This window comes from Thermobia domestica, chromosome 9, assembly GCF_964235325.1.
Source record: "Thermobia domestica chromosome 9, izTheDome1.hap1.1, whole genome shotgun sequence".
Lineage (NCBI taxonomy): Eukaryota > Metazoa > Arthropoda > Insecta > Zygentoma > Lepismatidae > Thermobia > Thermobia domestica.
In genome coordinates, this window is record NC_137462.1 from 107,940,960 (window position 1) to 107,961,714 (window position 20,755).

At 35.5% G+C, this 20,755-nt stretch overlaps 1 protein-coding gene across 5 annotated transcripts in view; it reads right to left on the bottom strand.

The window, feature by feature from the left end:
• The window catches only part of LOC145694916 (uncharacterized), a 107,560-nt gene extending 90,646 nt beyond the window's left edge, over nt 1-16,914 (bottom strand). For 3 of the 5 annotated variants that reach the window (XM_081771681.1, XM_081771683.1, XM_081771678.1), the window contains exons 1-2: nt 16,705-16,913; nt 2,613-4,465 (exon numbers count right to left, since the gene is read on the bottom strand). In XM_081771681.1, coding sequence (XP_081627807.1) covers nt 2,613-4,443 — 1,831 coding nt within the window. In that variant the 5' untranslated portion in view covers nt 4,444-4,465; nt 16,705-16,913. Of the gene's footprint in view, nt 1-2,612; nt 4,466-16,474; nt 16,596-16,704 lie in introns of those variants that run through there. The other 2 variants (XM_081771679.1, XM_081771680.1) reach the window with 2 other exon arrangements.
• Nucleotides 16,915-20,755: the final 3,841 nt, after the last annotated feature.

Genomic DNA, 20,755 nt, shown 5'->3' on the forward strand with positions numbered 1-20,755 from the left:
ATACAACCTAAACCATCGCCTATAATGTGCAACCACGTATCTTCGGATTCATTATTTCCGAAATATCAATGTCACACGCAAGGTAGTACTATTCTACTACAAAAGCGCATAAAACAAAATTGTACGTATGCAGTTATGTGGACAAATAAGACAAATCCTTATACTTATATAAGCCAGAGGCGGTTGGATTAGCTTCAATGCATAGGATGAAATTTATGTAGTCTTGTAGAAACGAAAAATGATATACACTAGAGTCCTGATTATCCGAGCTAATCTGGACCGGACCTAACTCGGATAAGCAAAAACTCGGTTAACAAGGATGAATACGTAGATAATTTTGTACAGTACCAACGCCTGCATGACTTGCCACCATTTTGATAATTTTACACGATCTAATCATTTAATGGCAGTAAGTTTATTTTCTAGTGATAAAACAGCACGTTTTCTTTTTCAAATGATTCCTACAGTCATGAGAACTATAATAAATAAATAAATAAATAAAAAAAAAACTTACTTCCGCTCACACTGCTTTGTTGTTACACAAAATACATCTCTTGTGATGTCAACACGAAAATAAAACGCGCAACAATTAAAGTTCCCTTGCTTAAATGTGGCAACATTAGGCGGGGTTGTTATCTTTATGCCAGCTTCATTTTTGCTTTGTTACTGAAACAATAGTCTCCAGATTTCTTATCGTTATAATCAGATTAGTTTTAGATTAACTTTTGAAAAATGTTTATATTTGTTTGTTTCGATAAAGTTCGGATAATATAACCTCGGTTAATCGAAACTCCACTGTATCAATAATTGAAAAACGGCAAACATACAAAATCCACTGACACATAAAGTGGAATCTACGCACGAAATAAACACCATCCTTAAGCCCGGCCTTCATCCAACATTTCATTTTTGAGTTGTGATCTTTTTCATATCGTTCCAACCCCTTTTCGGCATGCTATTACTCTGAAATGATTTGTTCACCCTCGCTCCCTTTGATTTTTTCTCTTTTATTTCTTTCATTCCTTTCTTTTTCATATTTTCGAGTAAGGATTCATTTACTTAAGTTTTCTAGGTGCTGTCCCCAAACACACTGTACACAAACTAAAAATACATTATAAGAACTTTCGGTAAACGCTTTACCAGATGGATAGGGGAAGAAATATACAGAAAAAATAAACGGCAGAAAGGTAGCTGTGCAGAGTCCAGCTGTCATCTTAGAATACAGGATAACGTAACAGAGCAGCAAAGCTGAAGGTAGAGTTCAGCAGCTGAAGATAAAACTAATGGGATGAAATAGTGGGTAAGAATACAGGAAGATGAAGGAATAATACCATTGGCGGTCGTCTCTTACTGAGGGAAAGATTTTGACGATACTTTGGCGTAATTTGTAGTAAAATATACTGCTATACATTCTGAAACAAGCAGTTGCTGGATCTATAAGAAAGCAAAGCGCTATCAGTTATCAGTAACTACTTACGCGGATTGAAATCGAAGTAAAAGAGTATCGCCAATGTGGTAGGTTAAATAGCTAGTGTATTTAAGGATATGAATGAGGTTGGGAGAATTGCAAATACAGGTATGGCGGACATTATGTGATATTTTCGCAATGAACTGAGATTGGATATAGAGTATGCTTAACCTCAGTGAACGTGGAAGTCATTCAAGAAGTAACTAAAGAAAGAAAGAAATCCCGAAGCTCGTTTGCAAATTAATTTCTTGCCATAAAACGAGAAAACATACTCGCATGCGAACAAACAAACAAACACACACACACACACACACAATAATAATAATTCCTAATAAACTCCTTAGATAAACGCTTCTTCTAATAGGGAAGAAAAATGAAATAGAAGAAAAATACATACGAAGCATCCAAATGGACGGCGTTATCTTGGACGAAAGTGCTTCTAACACATATTTGTATGTATGAGTGTGTTGTTTTGTGGTAGTATCCTATTAATAAACTATCACATTAATAATGCTACCTGCCGTATTGCTTGCTTGCCTAAACCGAATACATATCTCTATTTGTGCCATCACTTGTCTGCCTGATGCTAATAGATGTTGCCACCGCGCAATCGGATGTTAAACTGTGCAGGCGATTTTCCGTTTTAAAACTAATATGACGATTTAAAAGCAATTTAAAAGCTGTATTGTTTCGATTTATTTATTTAAAAAAAAATTCTAACAACAATCGGTAAATTCTCAATTACATCCCGAGACAAAATTTAAAAATATGTTGTCCATCAACTGATTTATATCAGAAAGTGCTTGAAAAATTGCATATACATGATATGGAGTTAAGGATGGTTGATGGGCAAGAGCTTTGTAATCAAGCACAAATTTAACCTCTAGTGTACATACAACGAAAGAAATAAGGAAACGACGTTTTTTTTTTTAAACCCAAATTTCCTGACAGTATCGCCCATGTAAGTTAAAATAGTTAAAGAAAATCCGAACTACATCCCTGTAATAATTAAAAAATACAGCTGATTTACATGCACCAATGGGTTTGATTCAAGGTCGCAAATGTCCTCTTTATCGTCCAGAAAATTTGAGAAACATGGTTGCACACTTGCACACTACATACAAGTACGAAATTAATGACTTACCTAGAAGTCTCATGTACGGAGCAATAACAACCTTAGGATCAGGAGCAACTTCAAAACCACAAAAATCAGGTTCGTCATCTGATGTGGAATCACTGTCCTCTCTTGTCTCTATTTCAGCACTTTCGTCTACTGTCTTCTGATCAACAGCCTCCTTAGCTTCACGTTCTTCTTCCACATTCCTCCCACTGTCTTCTACGTCCATGCTTTCATCTTTTTCATCTTTCACTTCTGTAATCTTCACTTTCTCCTCCTCGCTCTCATTTTCATTGTTGGTCGCCATAAGGTCCGTCTCGTCTCTGCTATTTTCATCTGCTGCAGATCCTGAACTGTCTAAATGGAGTTTCCAGTTTTCACTCTTAGTCATGTGATCATCCTCATCATCATCATCTTCCGATTCATCCAAACTTTTATCGTCGTTCGCATTGTTTTCATCGATCTCGCTATTAGGTAGCTGCACATCTTCACGCGATTCCGCATCATCAGTATCCTTGGATTTCATTTCCCTTGCGTTGATGCCTGCATCGTGTTCACTTTCTTTGGACATGTCGTTATCATCGGATTCCTTAGAATCTTTTAATGTCTCTTTTTCTTCCATTCTGTGTTCAAGAGAGCCTTCTCCTAATTCAGCTTCATTATTTCTTTCGGATTCTTCCTCAGCGTTTACTTCCATAGGCTCATCGGCATCAACAATGTTCGAATCACTCCCCGCTGTACTCTCCTTATCACTTTCAATCTCTTTTGTTTTATCCAAACCACTTGGTTCGTTTGGCTCATCATTACCACTCTCCTTTCGAACAGCATCTGTAGTTTCAATATTCGACGTTTCTGCATCTTCCTCTGGCTCATCAACTTTCTCCACTTCTAATTCATCTTCACTTTCTATTTGTGATTCGTCAACACTTTGTGGCTTTGGTTCATCAATACTCTCCACCTGTGACTTGTCAACTGTGTCCATCTTTGATTCGCTTTCACCATATTCCCCTTTAGAATCTTCATCCACGGGCGTCTTTGATTCGCTATTAACATCTCTAGAATCTTCATCCACGGGCATCTTTAATTCGCTATCAATATCCTCCCTTTTAGAATCTTCATCCATGGGCATCTCTGATTCACTATCAACTTCTTTAGAACCTTCATTCATGGGTATTTTCGATTCGCTAACACTTTCACCTCCAGAATCTTCATCCACGCGAAGTTCGTCCATGACATCCTCTTCCATCGAAGCGTCAGCATTCTCGTCCTCTTTTGACTCATCCACAACGTCATTTGCCTTTTCGTCATTAGCATCCATTTCTTCTTCTTCTTCTTTCTGTTGTTCAAACAAATCATTACCATCCGTTGATAGTTTGCTGTCAGTTACTTCCTCTGGTCTATCATCAGCTATTTCTTCATTTGTATCTTCTAAATCACTATCGGTCTTTAATTTAATTTCATTACTTTCATCTTTCGGCTCTTCGATTTGTGCTCCTGTGTCTTCCCCCGTGTCTTTCGAGACCGTTTCTTCTTCTTCTTCTTCTTTAGAGTCCACACTAACATTACTTTCTGGTTTTTCATCAACACTTTCTCTCACATCATCACTTTGTTCTTCCTCCCTCACACTTTCACCACCATGAGAAACTTTCTCAGCACTTTGCTCCACTAAGTCTCCGCCATCACTTTCTTCATCTCTCACTCTGTCATCTATAAGGTTTTCTTCAGTCTCAATTGTACTATCCTTTAGTTTTAACTCATCACCACTATTTTCTAGAGGTTCATCATCTACATCATTTTGCGCCTGATGATCTACATCTTCACCATTAGCAGTATTATCTACTGACTCGGTGCACTCCATATTGTGTTGAAGCCAACTCTACCTATAACGATATGATAATCAATATAAGTTTTCTACATCCTATGGACAGAGAAAAAAATACTAAAAATTCATTTAATACTGAAAAACAGACTTCTTTACTTTAATCACCTGATTTAAAATTTTTTTTAAAAAAGATTTTGGTACCTTAATATAAACATATTTTTTTCTTCTCTTATTGTAAGGTTATTTTGTATTTATGATCATAAAGAAATATTACCTACGGAACAGGAACTGCCTAGTTATCAAATAAAAAATAGTAACTGTTACAGTTTCCAAAGCTCTAACTTCCTCCTGGAATACCATTTGAAAACTGCAACAATAGAAGATGCTTACTGCAACGTTATTTTCTTTATATGTTGCCATCCTTCCTATTTTTATACATTCTATTATAAGTAAGGCCCAGATTTTTATGTACAAACATAGTTTTTTTCTTCAAACACATACATGCCCAAAACAAAGTTTATTATCCCAATTAAAGAGTCTGCACGTGTAAATTACAAATTTTATTTCACAAAAAAGTTTTATTTTCTGAAAAAAAATATGTAAATAAATATTATGGACATTTTCGTTATAAATATATATTTTTAATAATTTTCCGTTATTTTATTCTGAATTTCACATTTTCTCTTTCGCTAGAAAGAAATTAAAATATGGAAAAGAATAGGGTACATTTCCCACTTGTAGAAACAGCGTCGTCATAAATTCTGCTTATCAGCGCTGGGGTAACTTGTGCCAAGTAAAGAGCGTCTAAAGGTATGCTTTGTACTTTGAAGCCAAAACTGAGGGGAAGACGAGTGGCCGTATGTGAAGGGGAAGTAATCGTAGGCACAACACTGCTAGCTTTTAAAGAACTTTCAGTTTCGAATCACGTGACAATTGCCACGCTGTTCAATCATCTTTGCACATTTTGTGGCCGAATTGTGTAAAATATGACAATGTTTTGCCTTTTCTGACTGATCGTGCTCCTTATATGAGGACAGCCGGGAAAGCTCTTTCCATATGCTACCCTAACATGATTGACGTGACATGTGTCGTACATGCCCTACATCAATTGTGTAAAAAAAAAAAAAAAAATAAAATAAAAAATAAAAATAAAAAAATAAAATAAAATAAAATAAAAAATAAAAAAAATATCCGAACCCTTTATCCTAAAGTGGAGAAGTTAGTATCAAATGGGAAAATATTTTCGTAAAGCTGCAAACTAGAATTGAGCTTTTCAAAGAAACAAATCCCGATCTTTCACTCCCTCCAACACCCGTAATCACGCTATGGGCTACCTGACTTACATTTTGAAGCATTTGTATCTATAGTAAAACTAAACCAAACCCAGACGATGGTTTATCCTTTTAGTATGTGACAGTAGCTTGAAATGTGACCTGACTTTCATATCTTCCATTTCGATTTCTTGACTCACTCTATGAAGAAACTAGAAACTACGGAAGATTTAGTGAGTACTTGGGGTAAATAAGTAGTGTGTGTTGAAAGAAAGTTGAAAGTTCATTCTGCTTCGAAAGCTGAAGTCGTAAGGATTTGTTTGAGAAAAACATTGGTTATAAAACCCTATGTATAATATCTGAAGTACGGGAAAGCCACCGTGAAGTTGTTGGTGTGAATATTTGTGATATGCCCTTTTTCAAATACGCTAGGTTAACATTGTGTGATGTAGAAGTTCCTTTTTCAATATAAGGCATTACTCCGTGACAATAGGAACGGCTTTATGATGGACAATTTGAAAAAGTCATTAGTTATTCACTGCAATGCCCATGGAATTTCGACATCTGATGAATAGGAGCTCTTGGTGAGTACCAGCATTTATTTATTTATTTTTTTTTTGTTGGGCGTTTTCCCATACATTTCCTTGTTATTTTTTGTTAAATATTTTTTTCATTTTTAGCACATAAAAAATAAATATTTTACAGTTTTTTAGCGCATAAAAATCCGGGCCCTAATTATAAGTTTTATTGGCGCCAATACTGTTAGTTGACAGTGAGAGAGAGGAAAAATAGAGGAAGGTCTCAACGGAGTGAAACAATGCTTATCAGCAAATTCAACATGCAGATAAACAAGAGCGAAACAGAAGTTACGAAATGCGCAAGAATAGAAACAAGAGAAATGAAGATCAAAATGGGAGATCGTGGAAGAGATGCAAGAATCCCGTTACTTAGGAAGTAAACTAACAAGCGATAACAGATGCAGGAAAAATGTAAAATCCAAAATAGACCAGGCCAAGAAGGCATTCGAAGAAAAACAAAAACTTGTAACTGGAAACATCGACAGAGAAAGGTTGATGAAAGCATATACATGAAATGTGATGTATGAATGTGAGACATGGACTCTAGAAAAATAAATAAAAAAAAAAAAAAAAAAAGAAAAGAAAAAAAGTAAATGGACGCCGTTGAATGGTGCTATAGAAAGATGTTGAAAATCAGCTGTTAATAAGGTATGAAATAAAAGAGTATTGGAATTTGTACGAGAAAAGAGAAGTATACTGAAGAATGACTGCACACATTATGAGACATAGAGCAATCACCCTATTAGCTACAGCGTGAATGGCTGAAGGAAAAATACCTACAAGAAGGTTGCTACTGAAATATATAGACCAAATAAAATAGGGCGTAGGAAAAAAAAAAAAATACATGGAAATGAAAAGTCTGGTTCAGGATAGAGAAGAATGGAAAGCTGCGCCAAACTGATCCAAAGATTGCTGACCTAAGTAGAAGCTTCGCAATAAAAAAAGAAGTATCCTCTAAAAATGAAACAAATATTTATCCACTTCTTCATCCTTGTACAGAGTAGAGTATATAAAGGATGAATCCTGATTTTTGTTTCGTTTATCCTCTAAACTCCACAGAGATATGTAGGTGAAGGTATAAAAATTAAAGTAACAACGCATAAATCCCAAGGGTCAAAGTACAGATTGCTGAAAATAAGGAACATTGAATTAATCATCATAATAATGCTTTTTTTAAATACTGGAAGTACAAAAAGTAAGGACATTCGGAAGAAAAAAATCAACGGGATATAGCTCCATTGACATTAGTTTTCTAAAAGGATATGTGCTGCGGCAGGAACAAGTAATAACTTCCTAACGATTAGTAAATTTTGGGTGTATTTGGGATTGCACTTTTTTAATGAATACAAATATATTCCTCTCGCCGGTACGCAGAATCATCACACACAATAAATTTCCTTGGATTATATTCAACTTCATTTTATATTTTAAGTTATTAATAATACTTATTACTATTAACAAGTTGTGCTTCAATATGCAAAATGGAAACCAGGGTGGAAAAAAATCATGATTTTTTTAAAAAAATAATTTTTGTTGATTTTTTGATTTAAATCGATTTTTTTGATTTAAATCAAATCTTTCTCCTTTGTATAATACAAGTCGCGAACTGAAGAAAAAGCATTAGGAATTAGTATTAAATGCTAATTATGCCATTTAAGTGAAAGCATTGGGGTTGAATTTTGAATTATCCCAAATCATTAACCTATATCAATCCCAAACAATGTTTTTCAACCCTTTTAAATTATAGCTCTCTTTAAAGGTAAATTATAGACTTTCAGTCAAGCAGCCACAGCATCATCCGTATTTATCCTAGGATAATGGTACATACATCACTCTCTTTAGAATAGAACAGCTTTTGAAACGGTAACATTCACATTTCCCTATCATGTCCCTGAAGCGGGAAATTTTGAGAGTAATCGGCATTTTTCTCTCTTTTTTTAAAAAAATGTTGATCCCCTCTGGATTCCCCTGTGTTAACGCACAGATCTCAAAATCAACTGGGAAATACTAAGGGGTGTACTAAATGTGTGTACAAAATTTCAAGCAACTATCTTGAGTAGTAAGGGTGAGGAAACTATTGAGCTAAGAACATTCCCACAATGCCCCAGATGACCCGGATGTAACAAAAATTTCTTCAGACAACTCTATTTATCCTAGGATCATGATTTGTACATTATTCTCTTCAGAATAAAACAAATTTTAAAACGGTACCCTTCAAATGTCTCCATCATGTATCTGGGGCGGGTAAATCACGAAAAAAGGAATTTTCTGTTAAAATTGTCTTTTTTTTTAAAAGAAATTTTTACCTCTGTGGACCCCTCCCCCTGTTTTAAGGCAGAGGTCTGGAACAAATCTGAAAAATACTGAGGGGTCCACTGAATAAATGAAAAATTTCAATCTTGTAGGTGCAAAAGTAAGCCCGCGAAAAATAACAGTCCCCAAATATCCCAGATTCCCGTATAAAACAGGTTCTCAGGTAACAGTTTCCTGATACATACCTATTTATTCTAGAAGTATAGTACGTACATCATTTTCTTCAGAACAGAACAGCCTTTCAAACGGTACCATTCATATGTCTCCATCTGAGCCGGGAAAATCACGAAAAAAACTATTTTTTTGTTAAAATATTTTTTAAAACATTTTTGCCCCTCTGGACTCCGGTGTTTCCACGCAGAGATCTGAAAACATCTGAAAATTATTAAGGGGTGCACTGAACGAGTGTGCAAAATTTCAGTCTTCTGAATGCAAAATGTAACCCGCCAAAAAATAATAATAATACGCATAACAAAAAATAACTTTTTAAATGTATGACGTCATCACACACTATGCCTCAACGCAGAAAGGCGTGAAAGCATATGTTACATGTTCTAAAATGCACTAGTCTTGAAGAAAACGAAGTAAAAAGCCTTATTGGTACTTTTTTAATCAAATAATGAAGATTCTACCCTATAACCTAAAAATAGGTGATATAATTTAAAAGGTTAAGCATTAAGGAAAAAGTACAGCAACGTTAATCAAAATGACACTTTTTTCACAAAAGTTACTGATATTTGGCAGGGGCTATTTTTAAAAACTCAGAACTAGCTTGCGGCATGAAATACATAAATTTCGCATAATGTTATAAAAATAATAAAAAAACAAAACAGACACGCACAAAAAAGAATTTTCGTCTTAAATATCGATGATGATTTCCTCGTTGGAATAGTTAACGATTTTAAAACCCAAACCCAATGTTACGAAAAGAAGAAAGCAGGATTGCTCCATTACCTGTTCAAAACGGGATTTTCCCTAATCATCCTCTGCATGACACTTGTTTTCATACTATACTGTACATTTGAGTCTCACTGTATTATGATAATTAACTTCCATAATCGAAATAACATAACAGAAACGGGATTTTACTTATTAATTAATTTAAATTTTATTCGCTTCACTTTAAATTAATTTATTGCGGAATTCGATTTAAATCAATCCACCCTGATAGAAACTCTCACAATTAACACAAAATTTGAACATGATGAGTAATTACCCCTTTTAATGCTTTTAATACATTAGTGGGCATGGGCACATAATTAGTTTTACAAATAGTAATGCATAAAGCGAAGATTCCAGTCCGCTGTCCGAATAGGTCCTAAAGGGCAGGCAAAAATGATACGGGAACGTGCATGTTGTTCTGTGAGGGAACGTAGAATACCTTGAATCCGTTTCTCACCAATGCTGTATTGTTGCTATCGTGGAGGCCCAAGGGAACTGTGCTAAACTGGCAATAATGTTTTTCCATTTAACAAACGACACCTTACAAGGGCGAAGTTCAAACGGAAAATGCCATTATATATATATATAATAAAAAAAAAACCACTACTTAGATTAAAAACCCCTTACTTCCAACAACTATTCTCTCTTTCCCGTTTCTCATAGCTTTACGCATAATGGAGTTAACCGGTGGTCCCGGAATCTTGATGTACTGTGCATATGATAAATGAAGGAAATAACCGATCTTATATCACAACAATTTCTCTAGAATGCGAATTCGATATACAAAGAGTGAAAAATGCACGGCTCCTATGGGTTTAGAAAACTCCAAAAACGCATCTCATTAGTTACGTAACGGATGTGACATTTGGATTTTCAGTCACATAACTGTCAGTAAGGAATTCCATCTAAGAGTTACTACGCTTTATGGAGAGGAACGGGTAACTGAAATTCACTAGAAAATGTACTAAATGTAGAAAGATCTTAAAAAATAAAAGGAATGGAGGAACAGTCACAAACTTGAATGCGAATATCGCAGTGGTGGTGAGAATGTAATTTTGCAGTTGCAGTGAGTGCATTATGAAAGCAACTAACCTAATCTAGTGTTTTGCGATATCTTTGTTTACGTGTACAACCATCGTTGCTGAGGCGTCTACGGACCCTGCAGCTTCGTCCTGCCCTAACTCGGTTACGGCAAAGATAAATAGATAATAGTGTTTTTTACTGGTCATTAGCACAGGTTGGTTTGCGCTTTTCACAGGTCATCTAACACAGGCTAGTTATAGCTTTGTACACCATAGTTTTTATGGCATATGTCCGGACGTAGTATTTGCAAAATGGTACAATAAAGCCCTCCTAAAGTGAATCTGCACCGCGAAATGAAACTTCGTTCTTGTGAAACACTTTCTAATGCAGTGACTGCGAATTTCCTAACAAAAGGCAAAATTTCAACGCTTTAAGCCTGAACATCTTGGATCTACTCTGCGTCAAAGACCGTTTTTACATACTTAGAAAATTTGAAGTGAAAAATTAAGTGCTATTTAGGACACGCAAAAATCTTTCAAGAAAAAATCATCAGGTTTTTCTTTATTCACGTAGGACGACTTAAAAAAAATAAATAAAAATGATTCCCAAACTAAAAAAATAGAAATACACAAGTATTCGATTTATCAATTGTATTGTTTATATATATATATATATATATATATATATATATATATATAATTTTCCAGAAAAAAAAATCACGTCAGACCGATATTATGCACGAATAAGCACGAAATTCATCACCGGACACACAAGAATGTTACTGTTTATTAATTTGATACGTACTCTATAGCATCCATCACGAAGATTACATTTAACTTGAATATTCACTCCAGAAGTAGCTACATTTTTTAATTAAAAAAAAATGCCAATCACCAAACTAACTTTCTGAGCTACTGGGAATCCCTTATAATAGATAAAACTACATGAACATGAAGGAAAGGAACAGAAGATGAGATATGATAACAATCTGGAAACTTAAAAGCTAAAATTAATTTATCTAAAATGAAAGGTAAGTGCACCGTAGCAAAACTAGGAATTTCTCCATATTCTCGTATAATATGCGCTACCTATACTAATATTATTTGTAAACGGTCAAAGAAAGCTTGAACAGGAATCTTGTCCAAGATTATTAAATACTACTTGATGGAAAAGACGTCATTTTTGTCTTGAATTCAATAGTTTTGTTCAAGAGATTTCGGTTTACTCCCCTTCAAAACAATCCAATTCAAGAGCATTTAATAGCCAACCAACGCCCGAGCTGACTGCAGGAAAATAGAAAACAACTATGTTGGAATCGAGGGACAGACCGACAGTTGTTCAATTATTTTTATGAATCTTTTGCATGTATATGATGTTCAAAGTATGCATTATCACAACAAACACGATTTATCTACTTACAGTGCTTGTATACCCATAGTTAGTACTTATTATGAAGGTACTGATAAGTGTAAATATTAACTTAATAATTGAATATACAGAAAATAGGGTGCAGGTTAAGAATAGTCCAAATTGGCTATTCTTGACTATATATATATGTATGTATGTAAATCTGACTTTTTTTGCTTCATTAAGACGTTCTGGACTGTTATTGCCCTGGTGCATGCCCAAGTAATTGTGTACAACTTGATAATATGTGTAAATTGAAGTATCCTGGAAATGATTACATGTTACCCTTATAATATAAATGCAAGTATTCCATCACAAAATTTACTCGTAGTATCCTGAAGTAAGTTCTTACGTTAAAAGTTGCGTTCATGGATGCAGTTAAGTTTACGAGAGCTTCACTAATTATAGGGCATAAATACGCCCCTACATTGTGAAGAAATACTTCGAAAGTGGAAATTAATACCCCGGGCAATCCTTTTTGATATGCATTCACTCATTTTAACAGTAAAATTACTAATTTTATGATGGACTATAATTAACCAGTCCGAATATCGGCTAGGTTTGTAAAGGAAGTCTGATACAGGTCCAGTAGCTAGAAAAAAAAAAAATAAATAAAAAAAAAATAATAATAATAATAATAATAAAATCATTGCTTTGCTTGGTTTACTGTACCTTCAGTCTCTTCTTTAAAATAGCCTGAAACGCTATAGCATAAATAACATCAAAAGAGACTGTTTCGTGGTGTTGACCACAATTTTTGCAAACTGTTCGAGAAATTTATCTTAGCTGTGATTCGTTATCCGTACGCCATATCAAGAAAGTTAATATATATATATACCTAAGTAGCACTCCTTTAATATAGGCCTATGCTAATCTAACCTGACGGCGTAGTAATAAAATCAACTGATGTGTTCCCTTAGAGGTTTAATATAACCAATTATTAAATTCCAAAACGTTAGGGAAGAAAACGCTAATATTGTAGCTATACATGTGCAAGTCTGAACTAAATCAACTCGCAGTTTCACTTAAACTGTTTGCATATTTTCAATCATTTAGACTGCCACCTATCAACAAGTTCACCACTTCTATGATAGTGTAAAAATTGTTTCAACTTCATTCGAAACCCAAGGTTTCTTTGACCGTGTAGGAACAGCATAAAAAATATGCAAAAATGACTGAGGTACGACAGAAGTACTCAAGGTTGCTTGAAATGACAGGTTGCCTCACACGAGGTAAACAAACGTCACACGTGACGTCACTGAAGGCCGGTTGACCCGCGCGAATATTCTGTTGCTTGTGTGAAGCGTACTTTCTCCCGCGATTTTGGTTGCTTTTTAAAATCAATTGAGCGGGTTAGTATAAAATGAATTGAGAAGAAGGGTCAGTTGTTAATCAAGAGCCTCTAAAAGCTCTGATAGAATCAGGGGCGGATCCAGGATGGACTTCTGAGGGGCCGGTGGGTTGCAATACTTATACTTAGAGCTACTTTTAAAAGCTCCAAACTCTGGGATGGGTTTTATTTATATATAAAATTAAGAAAAGTTTCCTCTTGTGGGGGGGAGCCGATCGCCCCCTGGATCCGCCACTGGATAGAATTGACATCGAGTGAAATAAATGTTTGCCCTAAGATTAACAATCTCCATATGGAATGTAAGGGTACCCAAAGGCAAAATGTGAAATTGGCTTCACAGTTGCTGTCCCACACGGTTAATAGAGCTCTAATACATTATAAACCAGAAAGTAACAACGAAGTAACAATGAAGACGGCACATTTTATCGAACTAGTAAACGACTGGTTCGATGTATTGAATGTTTTATCCAATAAAGAAGCGATAAATCCACATAAATCCCCTTTTGGTAGACACGAAGACGTACAGAAACAGAAACTACAAGATTTTTATGATGTTATGAGCTCTATGGAAATGCACAGGAAGAACAAAACAAGTGCTATTTCAGAAAGGCATATTAATGTCTATGACGTAATTCAAATGCTCCTCCAAGACTTGAGAGATTATGACCTAAAGTATATTCTCATAGCCAAAGTTAACCAGGACGCACTTGAAAGCTTATGAGTATTTTCTCAAATAAGATATCGAGGAGGATTTGATGACCATCAGTCACCTTTTGAATGCTCTATACAGGCTCCGAATAGTAGTTTTAGGGATAAGCCCAAAGATATTTAGGACAAATATGTGTACTACTGACGTTACACATGAAGAATTTGTTGCTTCATCCGCTCTAAAAACTCTTGCGGAAGACATAGACAACGTAGATGAAATGGAAGGCGAATAACTACAATGGATTCTCATCTAACTGTAAGTAGTCATACTGACACAGCTAGCAAGATTGGATCACCAACAAAAGAGTTTCAGATAGGTGATACTTCTGAAGGCAGCTTGAAATATCTTGCTGGATGGATAGCCACGAAGCATAAGAAAACATATCAAAATTTGGGACTAAGAACACGAGACCAAACACCATCATGCCATGATTACATTATACCAGACTGGTTCTCACATTTATCACACGAATATTTGACTGTTCCAACTGATACTTTCTTCAAGCAAGTTAAGAAAATAGAAGTAGTATTTTTAGAAATTGTTGGAGGGTGCATTCCCAAAGGCAAAGGTATAGTAATAAATATCTAACAGAATGGCACGTAGGCTGTATGGAGACGGCATTGATTCAAATGTCATGAAAACTTCTGTAAAGCAGCGTATACTCATTCGTAGAAGACATATTAATGAAAAATCGAATGAGAAAAAGAAATCTTTGAAAACGAAGACATAAAAAGTTAGGTAAAGTGTGATTCGCATACTTTTCAAAATGGTTCACAGGCCTCCAGGGGAATCTTCCATTTAAAAAAAAAAAAAAAAAAAGTCACATGCGCCATACACAGTACTTCAAGGTGGTGTGGAAATCTGTTTATTATTATTATTATTATTATTATTATTATTATTATTATTATTATTATTATTATTATAGACCCCTATTATTACTGTTGAAGTCACAGGTTCGAACACCACTGATGGAAATTCTGAAAAAAAATTCAGCATTTCCCCTCAATCTCACCGGGATATACGGGAATGGTACTCTTTAAAAATAGGCGCCTGCCACGTCCTTCAATCGCAAAATGCGCAACAGATGCCTGAAGGTCTTAATAAATTATATTAATTAACTAATAATTATAAAAACAAGAAATCCATTCTGGCATGGGCCTGTATGCGGTAGGTAGATATCGAAGTATTGTAGATTTTAAAGAAACTTATTAATTTCCAATGTACAAAGTTTGTTTGATTCGGATAAAAACGTGCGTAGTCACTAACGCTCTCGCCTTCGGTGCGAGCGGTCTCGGGTTCGATTCCCGGTGGGGGCACTCAGTCGAAAAAGTGTAACAGGTTTTTCAGCTAGCGACTTTGAATGAGGTTTTCCTGGGTTTTCCTCATTAGCCACCATAACTTATAACTCCCAGGCCGCTTCCTTCCTTCCCCAATCCTTTCTTCCTTCCCTTTCCCGGATAGTGTGACGTCATCCCTCAAACGTGACGGGCTAAATGGCCATAAGATGCCGAGAGCCCAGAAATCTAAATCCTAAATCGGATAAAAACTCAGCTGCTAGCTTAAGTTAACACAACTGCTTTGGGGGGGGGGGGGGCGGAGAAGGCTAGACTCCTAGCCCCTACAACGATTTGACCTATCTTCGACTGTGACCAATATTTTACTCCATACTAATTATGTGTGAAGTTTGATTTGATTCTGTTGACAAACGCGACCGCTATCGTGTACCAAAAAGCGTTTATATATATGCTGAAGTGCTGATTGGTCGTAACTTGCATTTCTGAGCATTTCATTGACTTCATAAATATGTTTGGATGATACTTGAGTTTAATTGCATATTATTATTATTTACGAACCTTTGCATTTCTTTCCTCCGTTGTAGGGGTATTTACGCGTAGATTGAGGAAGAAAATGAAGAACTTTCGTCGCCTACTTCATTTTTTCTTTTCAATTTCTTTACCCGACATGTCTTTTTTTTTTTTTTTTTTTCAATTTCTTTACCAGACACAGCAATGTGTACTAATATTTTACAATATTTTACAGTAGTGAAATCCTTTACAATAAAGAATAACAATGCTAATAACTTCAGTAAAAATGCAACGTTCGTAGGCAAAAGTAGTTGATTTTTGCCTGTACTTCTGCCTTCGCAGGGAGAAAGCGGGCCTTCAGTGACGTCACGCCGCGATGTTTATCCCGCGTGAGGCAACCTGTCATTTCAAGGAACCTTGAGAAGTACTATGTCTTTACGGTAGTACAAATTTCTCTCGGGAACTATTTTTGTATAGTAGCAGACACATCTATCGCCTTCCTAATAGCTTCGGAAGTTTACATGATTGATATTACGCTCGAATACTATTCACACACTAAAACGAACTATTATAAATCTGCATGCTTACTTAACGCGAATATGTCTATTACGGCAAACAAATAGCCATCGATAAATCTACTCATTTATGATAAATACTACTACTCTTGCCTCATTTCAAAACCCGGACGTGCATTTAGTCCTTCATATTCTTGTTTTCCACATTGTGTACGCAAACATTGTCTTGTAAACTTCGTATACAATTGAGTGTTTATTACTGATGGTGGGGATGAGATATTACTTCCTGTAAGTACGCTAACAAAATCTTAGTTACTCCCCTTGCATCATACTACAAAACAAATTAACAAGATCACAAGACTTGAATTTCTTGCATTACCAACCTCTATACAAAAGTTATTTACCACGATAACATTTTAAGAACAATACTTAATGACTTTCACCATAGCACTATAACAAAGTACACGGCAATATATTCATTTTCGTTCTTCTCTTTCAAATTTAATTACCACACTAAATACTTCCACACAAAAACACAAAATATGGCCGCCACAACTACGCGCCACTATCGCCACCACTGGGAAACATACAAAATTATTAACAATAGAGTGCGCGCAAATAGCTGGAACAGATGCTTCACTATAAGCGTGCCAAAATTTGTAGGTACTTAATAAATTCATGGCGAGTTAATTCACTTTTTTTCATACCTGCTTCCGTCGTCGTACAAAACCAAGAGGCTTCATTCCGAACAAGTTTCAAAGAAGACAAAAAATTGTGTTTTCGTTTGTGATAATCGACATAGCAGTTACAATTGCTTATTTTAATTTTTATGTTGAATTGCAGTCCGCAAATATAACGAAGTCCAAGATGAAATGAGACCCTATGATTAAAAAGGAATCACTAAAAAGCGAAAATTACATAATTAGTTAACAACACATAGCACATCACTCCTCAAAGATCTTCGCAAAATTTGCGAGCCGTAATAAAACACAAAAAATGCAATTTTTAATTACTGCAATATCACTTATCGCAAACTAAAACGCAAAATTTGCTCTGCTTTCACGCAAACCTGTACAGAATGAGACTAATAGTGCTTCATTCCATAACTTTTTCCGTTAACACAACGCAATATCTAGGCTTTAATTTGTGATTACACTGGTAAACAAGGCTTTTGTCACAAGGAATCTGAATAGTGTTCTAAGCTAAATCGACGGTGCTAAAATCGAAAATTAAATCAGTTTTTTTATTTACCGGGCTCAGTTTTCTTGTGACATGATAGCCTCTCCTTAATGAAATCCTTGGTAATCTTTAAAAACGTTGGATATGGTTTATTCTACCATGGCTGATTTTAAGTAACTTGCAGATTTATTAATTGAAATTAAGTTGAGAGAAAGTGAGATAAAATCGAGAAAAGTGCAAGGAATTCCGACGCATGCCCCTGTGAAGGAACATACTCCAGGAAATGAGTGACGTTTGGAAACATTGCCGATGAGTCATATTCAATGACATAGAATTGCGCTGATTTTTGCCACCTGTGTCCATAGGTGGCCAAACTCGCGAGCCCGACGCTCGTGAGCTCGGCGCTCCAGCTCAACCGGGCTCGGGCTCAATAATTGAGCGCGAGCCCGAGTGAGCCCGAGCCCCAATGAAATAAGTGAGCGTGAACCCGAGTGAGCGCGAGCCCACTTGAGATTAGTGAGCGCGAACCCAATCGAGAAAAGTGAGTGCGAGCCCGAGTGAGCGTGAGCCCAATTAACAGAAGTGATCGCGAGCCTGAGTGAGTGCAAGCTCAGTTGAGAGAAGTGAGCGTGAGTGCGAATGAGCGCGAGCCCAACTAAGAGAAATGTGTGCGAGTGCGAATGAGCGCGAGCCCATTTCAGAGAAGTGATCGCGAGCCTGAGTGAGCGCGAGCCCAGTTATGAGAAGTGATCGCGAGCTCAAGTGAGCGCGAGCCCAGTTGAGGGAAGTGATCGCGAGCCCGAGTGAGTGCAAGCTCAGTTGAGAGAAGTGAGCGTGAGCCCAAGCGAGCGCGAATTAAATTGAGTGCGAGCCCACGCTCACTTAACACTCACGTGGACTCATTTGCTTTAGAGTTAAAAAAAAAAATAGGAAACTCATTCCATGTGCAGAATTCTAAAGGAAGAATGAAACAACTTTACAAAAAGAAAAAGCACACTCTTGAGGTCTGAGCTGTCATTTTATTGTTCAGAGGACTTCAAACATCTTTCGATAGAGAACCGACTTTTTTTTAATGGTTATTATGAGAGGATGGTATTTGTTTGAGGCAGGCATTTGTTTTTGTTGTTTTAGTAACAAATTCCATGACCCAAGCTATTTTTTTCTTTTTGTGAGATCATAGAGTAAGGAAACTACTTGACCTTGCGAAGTAGGAATTTATTTACTATCAACTAATGAAGCTGTGCGTTCATAGAAAAGTCGAGCGAGATAACAACATTTATATATATGTCTGTATTTTCATTAATTTCGATAGTGTCTGAAGAAGAATATGCTAGATATCCGAAACAGTTACAAATTATAATTTAAAATAAAGTTTTAAGCTTTGGTCAGTGTCTCTTTTGTTGAAATAATTATGTATTATTTAATTGTAGCTTCTTTAAATCCCAATAAACAAGAGTAGCTCTTAAGAATGTTGATAACTTGCACCATAATGGTTATTCAGCCCAATAATTTATATGAGGAAATATTGTTTTAATTTTTTGAAATAAAAGAATTTTAGCCTGTTAATTTTACTGACTACTTCTTCTTGAGATCTTTAAATGTATGCTAAGCGAAATTTAACTACGGTATTATGCAATTTTAATATATATAAATAAAAACTAAAACAATATCACATTGAATATTTTTAAAGCAAGGAACTCTTTAATAGGCCAGAAAAAGAAATTAGTAAAATTGAATGATTAAAACCTCGTCTATTTAAAAGAAAAATACTTCCTCATATAAGTCAATGGGCTATTAAAAAAAAAGAAAGATAACAATTCAACATCCAAAAAAATAAGACACACACACACACCTCCTTGCATTAAAGTCTTTTTTCGAAAGCTACCCTGAAACGATGGCGAGTCGTTTGTTACAACCAGTGTTAAAAGTTAGGGAAAACACGAGGGACGTCATCCCCCACTTCCAAAAATATTTATGGCGTCCCTCCACTTCCTAAAAAATATAGTGGGCAAAGATAGGCACAGGGGACGGCATAACGTCATGCGTTCCCCAACTTTTTCAGATCCATTTTTATCCTTGGTTATAATTCGATTTTGATGTTGTTTGATACAATATTTTCATTGCGGATTTATCAAATCTTATTACCGTGAAGATTAGCACATACCTGACGAAATAGCTAAGGGTTGCCAGGCACTTATTCATATTGATTCACTGTGAATAAGTGGTAAGTATTCTCATCTTCCAGACGAGCGAGATCTAATATAATCTCACTGATGAAAAAGAATATTAAGTTACAAACAAACAAACACAAAACATTCTAAATTTCACGATAGCTTCGTAAATTGACATAATTACATTTCCTCTTTTAACGCAGTTCTTAATATTACCTCATTTTATATAGGTACTATTTTTCCGTTATGTTACGCCATTAAAGAACCGGCTTTTAATATACATAAGGAAATGTAAAGATAAATTGAAAACTAGAACCACAATATGCTTACTATTTTCGAAAGTATTACACATAACTTCTCGACTCAAACTGAGGTTATGACGTAAATTTCATTTATAAACATCTTTATTGAGCTTTCATTAACTTCTAATTTTCTTTGGTGTGTTTTAACAATATACAGGCTATAATCAAGCATATTTTCAAATTTTCAGTTTTAATACTCTTAAACTTAGCCTAAATTAAGAAATATTCATATTTAATGTATTTTAGCAGGGCAATATGCTTTCAAATACGTAATTAAAAGTAGAGGTTGCTCCTGAGGGAAGTCACAAAGTTAAAAAATTGAAGTTTTCTTTCTTCAAAGTAAGGGCAAAAACTAATCTAATGGACTTAGATGATGCAGGCCTGAATGGGAACACTATTGTGGGGCTCCAGGTTTCAGAAAAACATGTGAAGAAATTGCATTAAGACTATATCATCCCGGTATTCATGGAGATGTCATATCACTTAATAGGCTTATTTTTTCATCAGAAGTTGGAAACGTAAAGAAATAAAGAAGCTACTGCAGAATTAACTTTAGAAAATATTGCTTGTTTGTTAATACAAACTATTCACTCCCTCAAATTCTAGATAGAGGCCAACAGGCTATACGTTCCCTTGTTTGTCCATTTGTATATGAGATCCTGACCGCCCATATTGTTTTATACGGAAAGTACGTACACATGGAATACTTACAGAAAGTATTATAAAACGTGTTTTCAGCGATACGTTTGCAGTCCAAAAACTACAGGATTTCCAAATGTAAC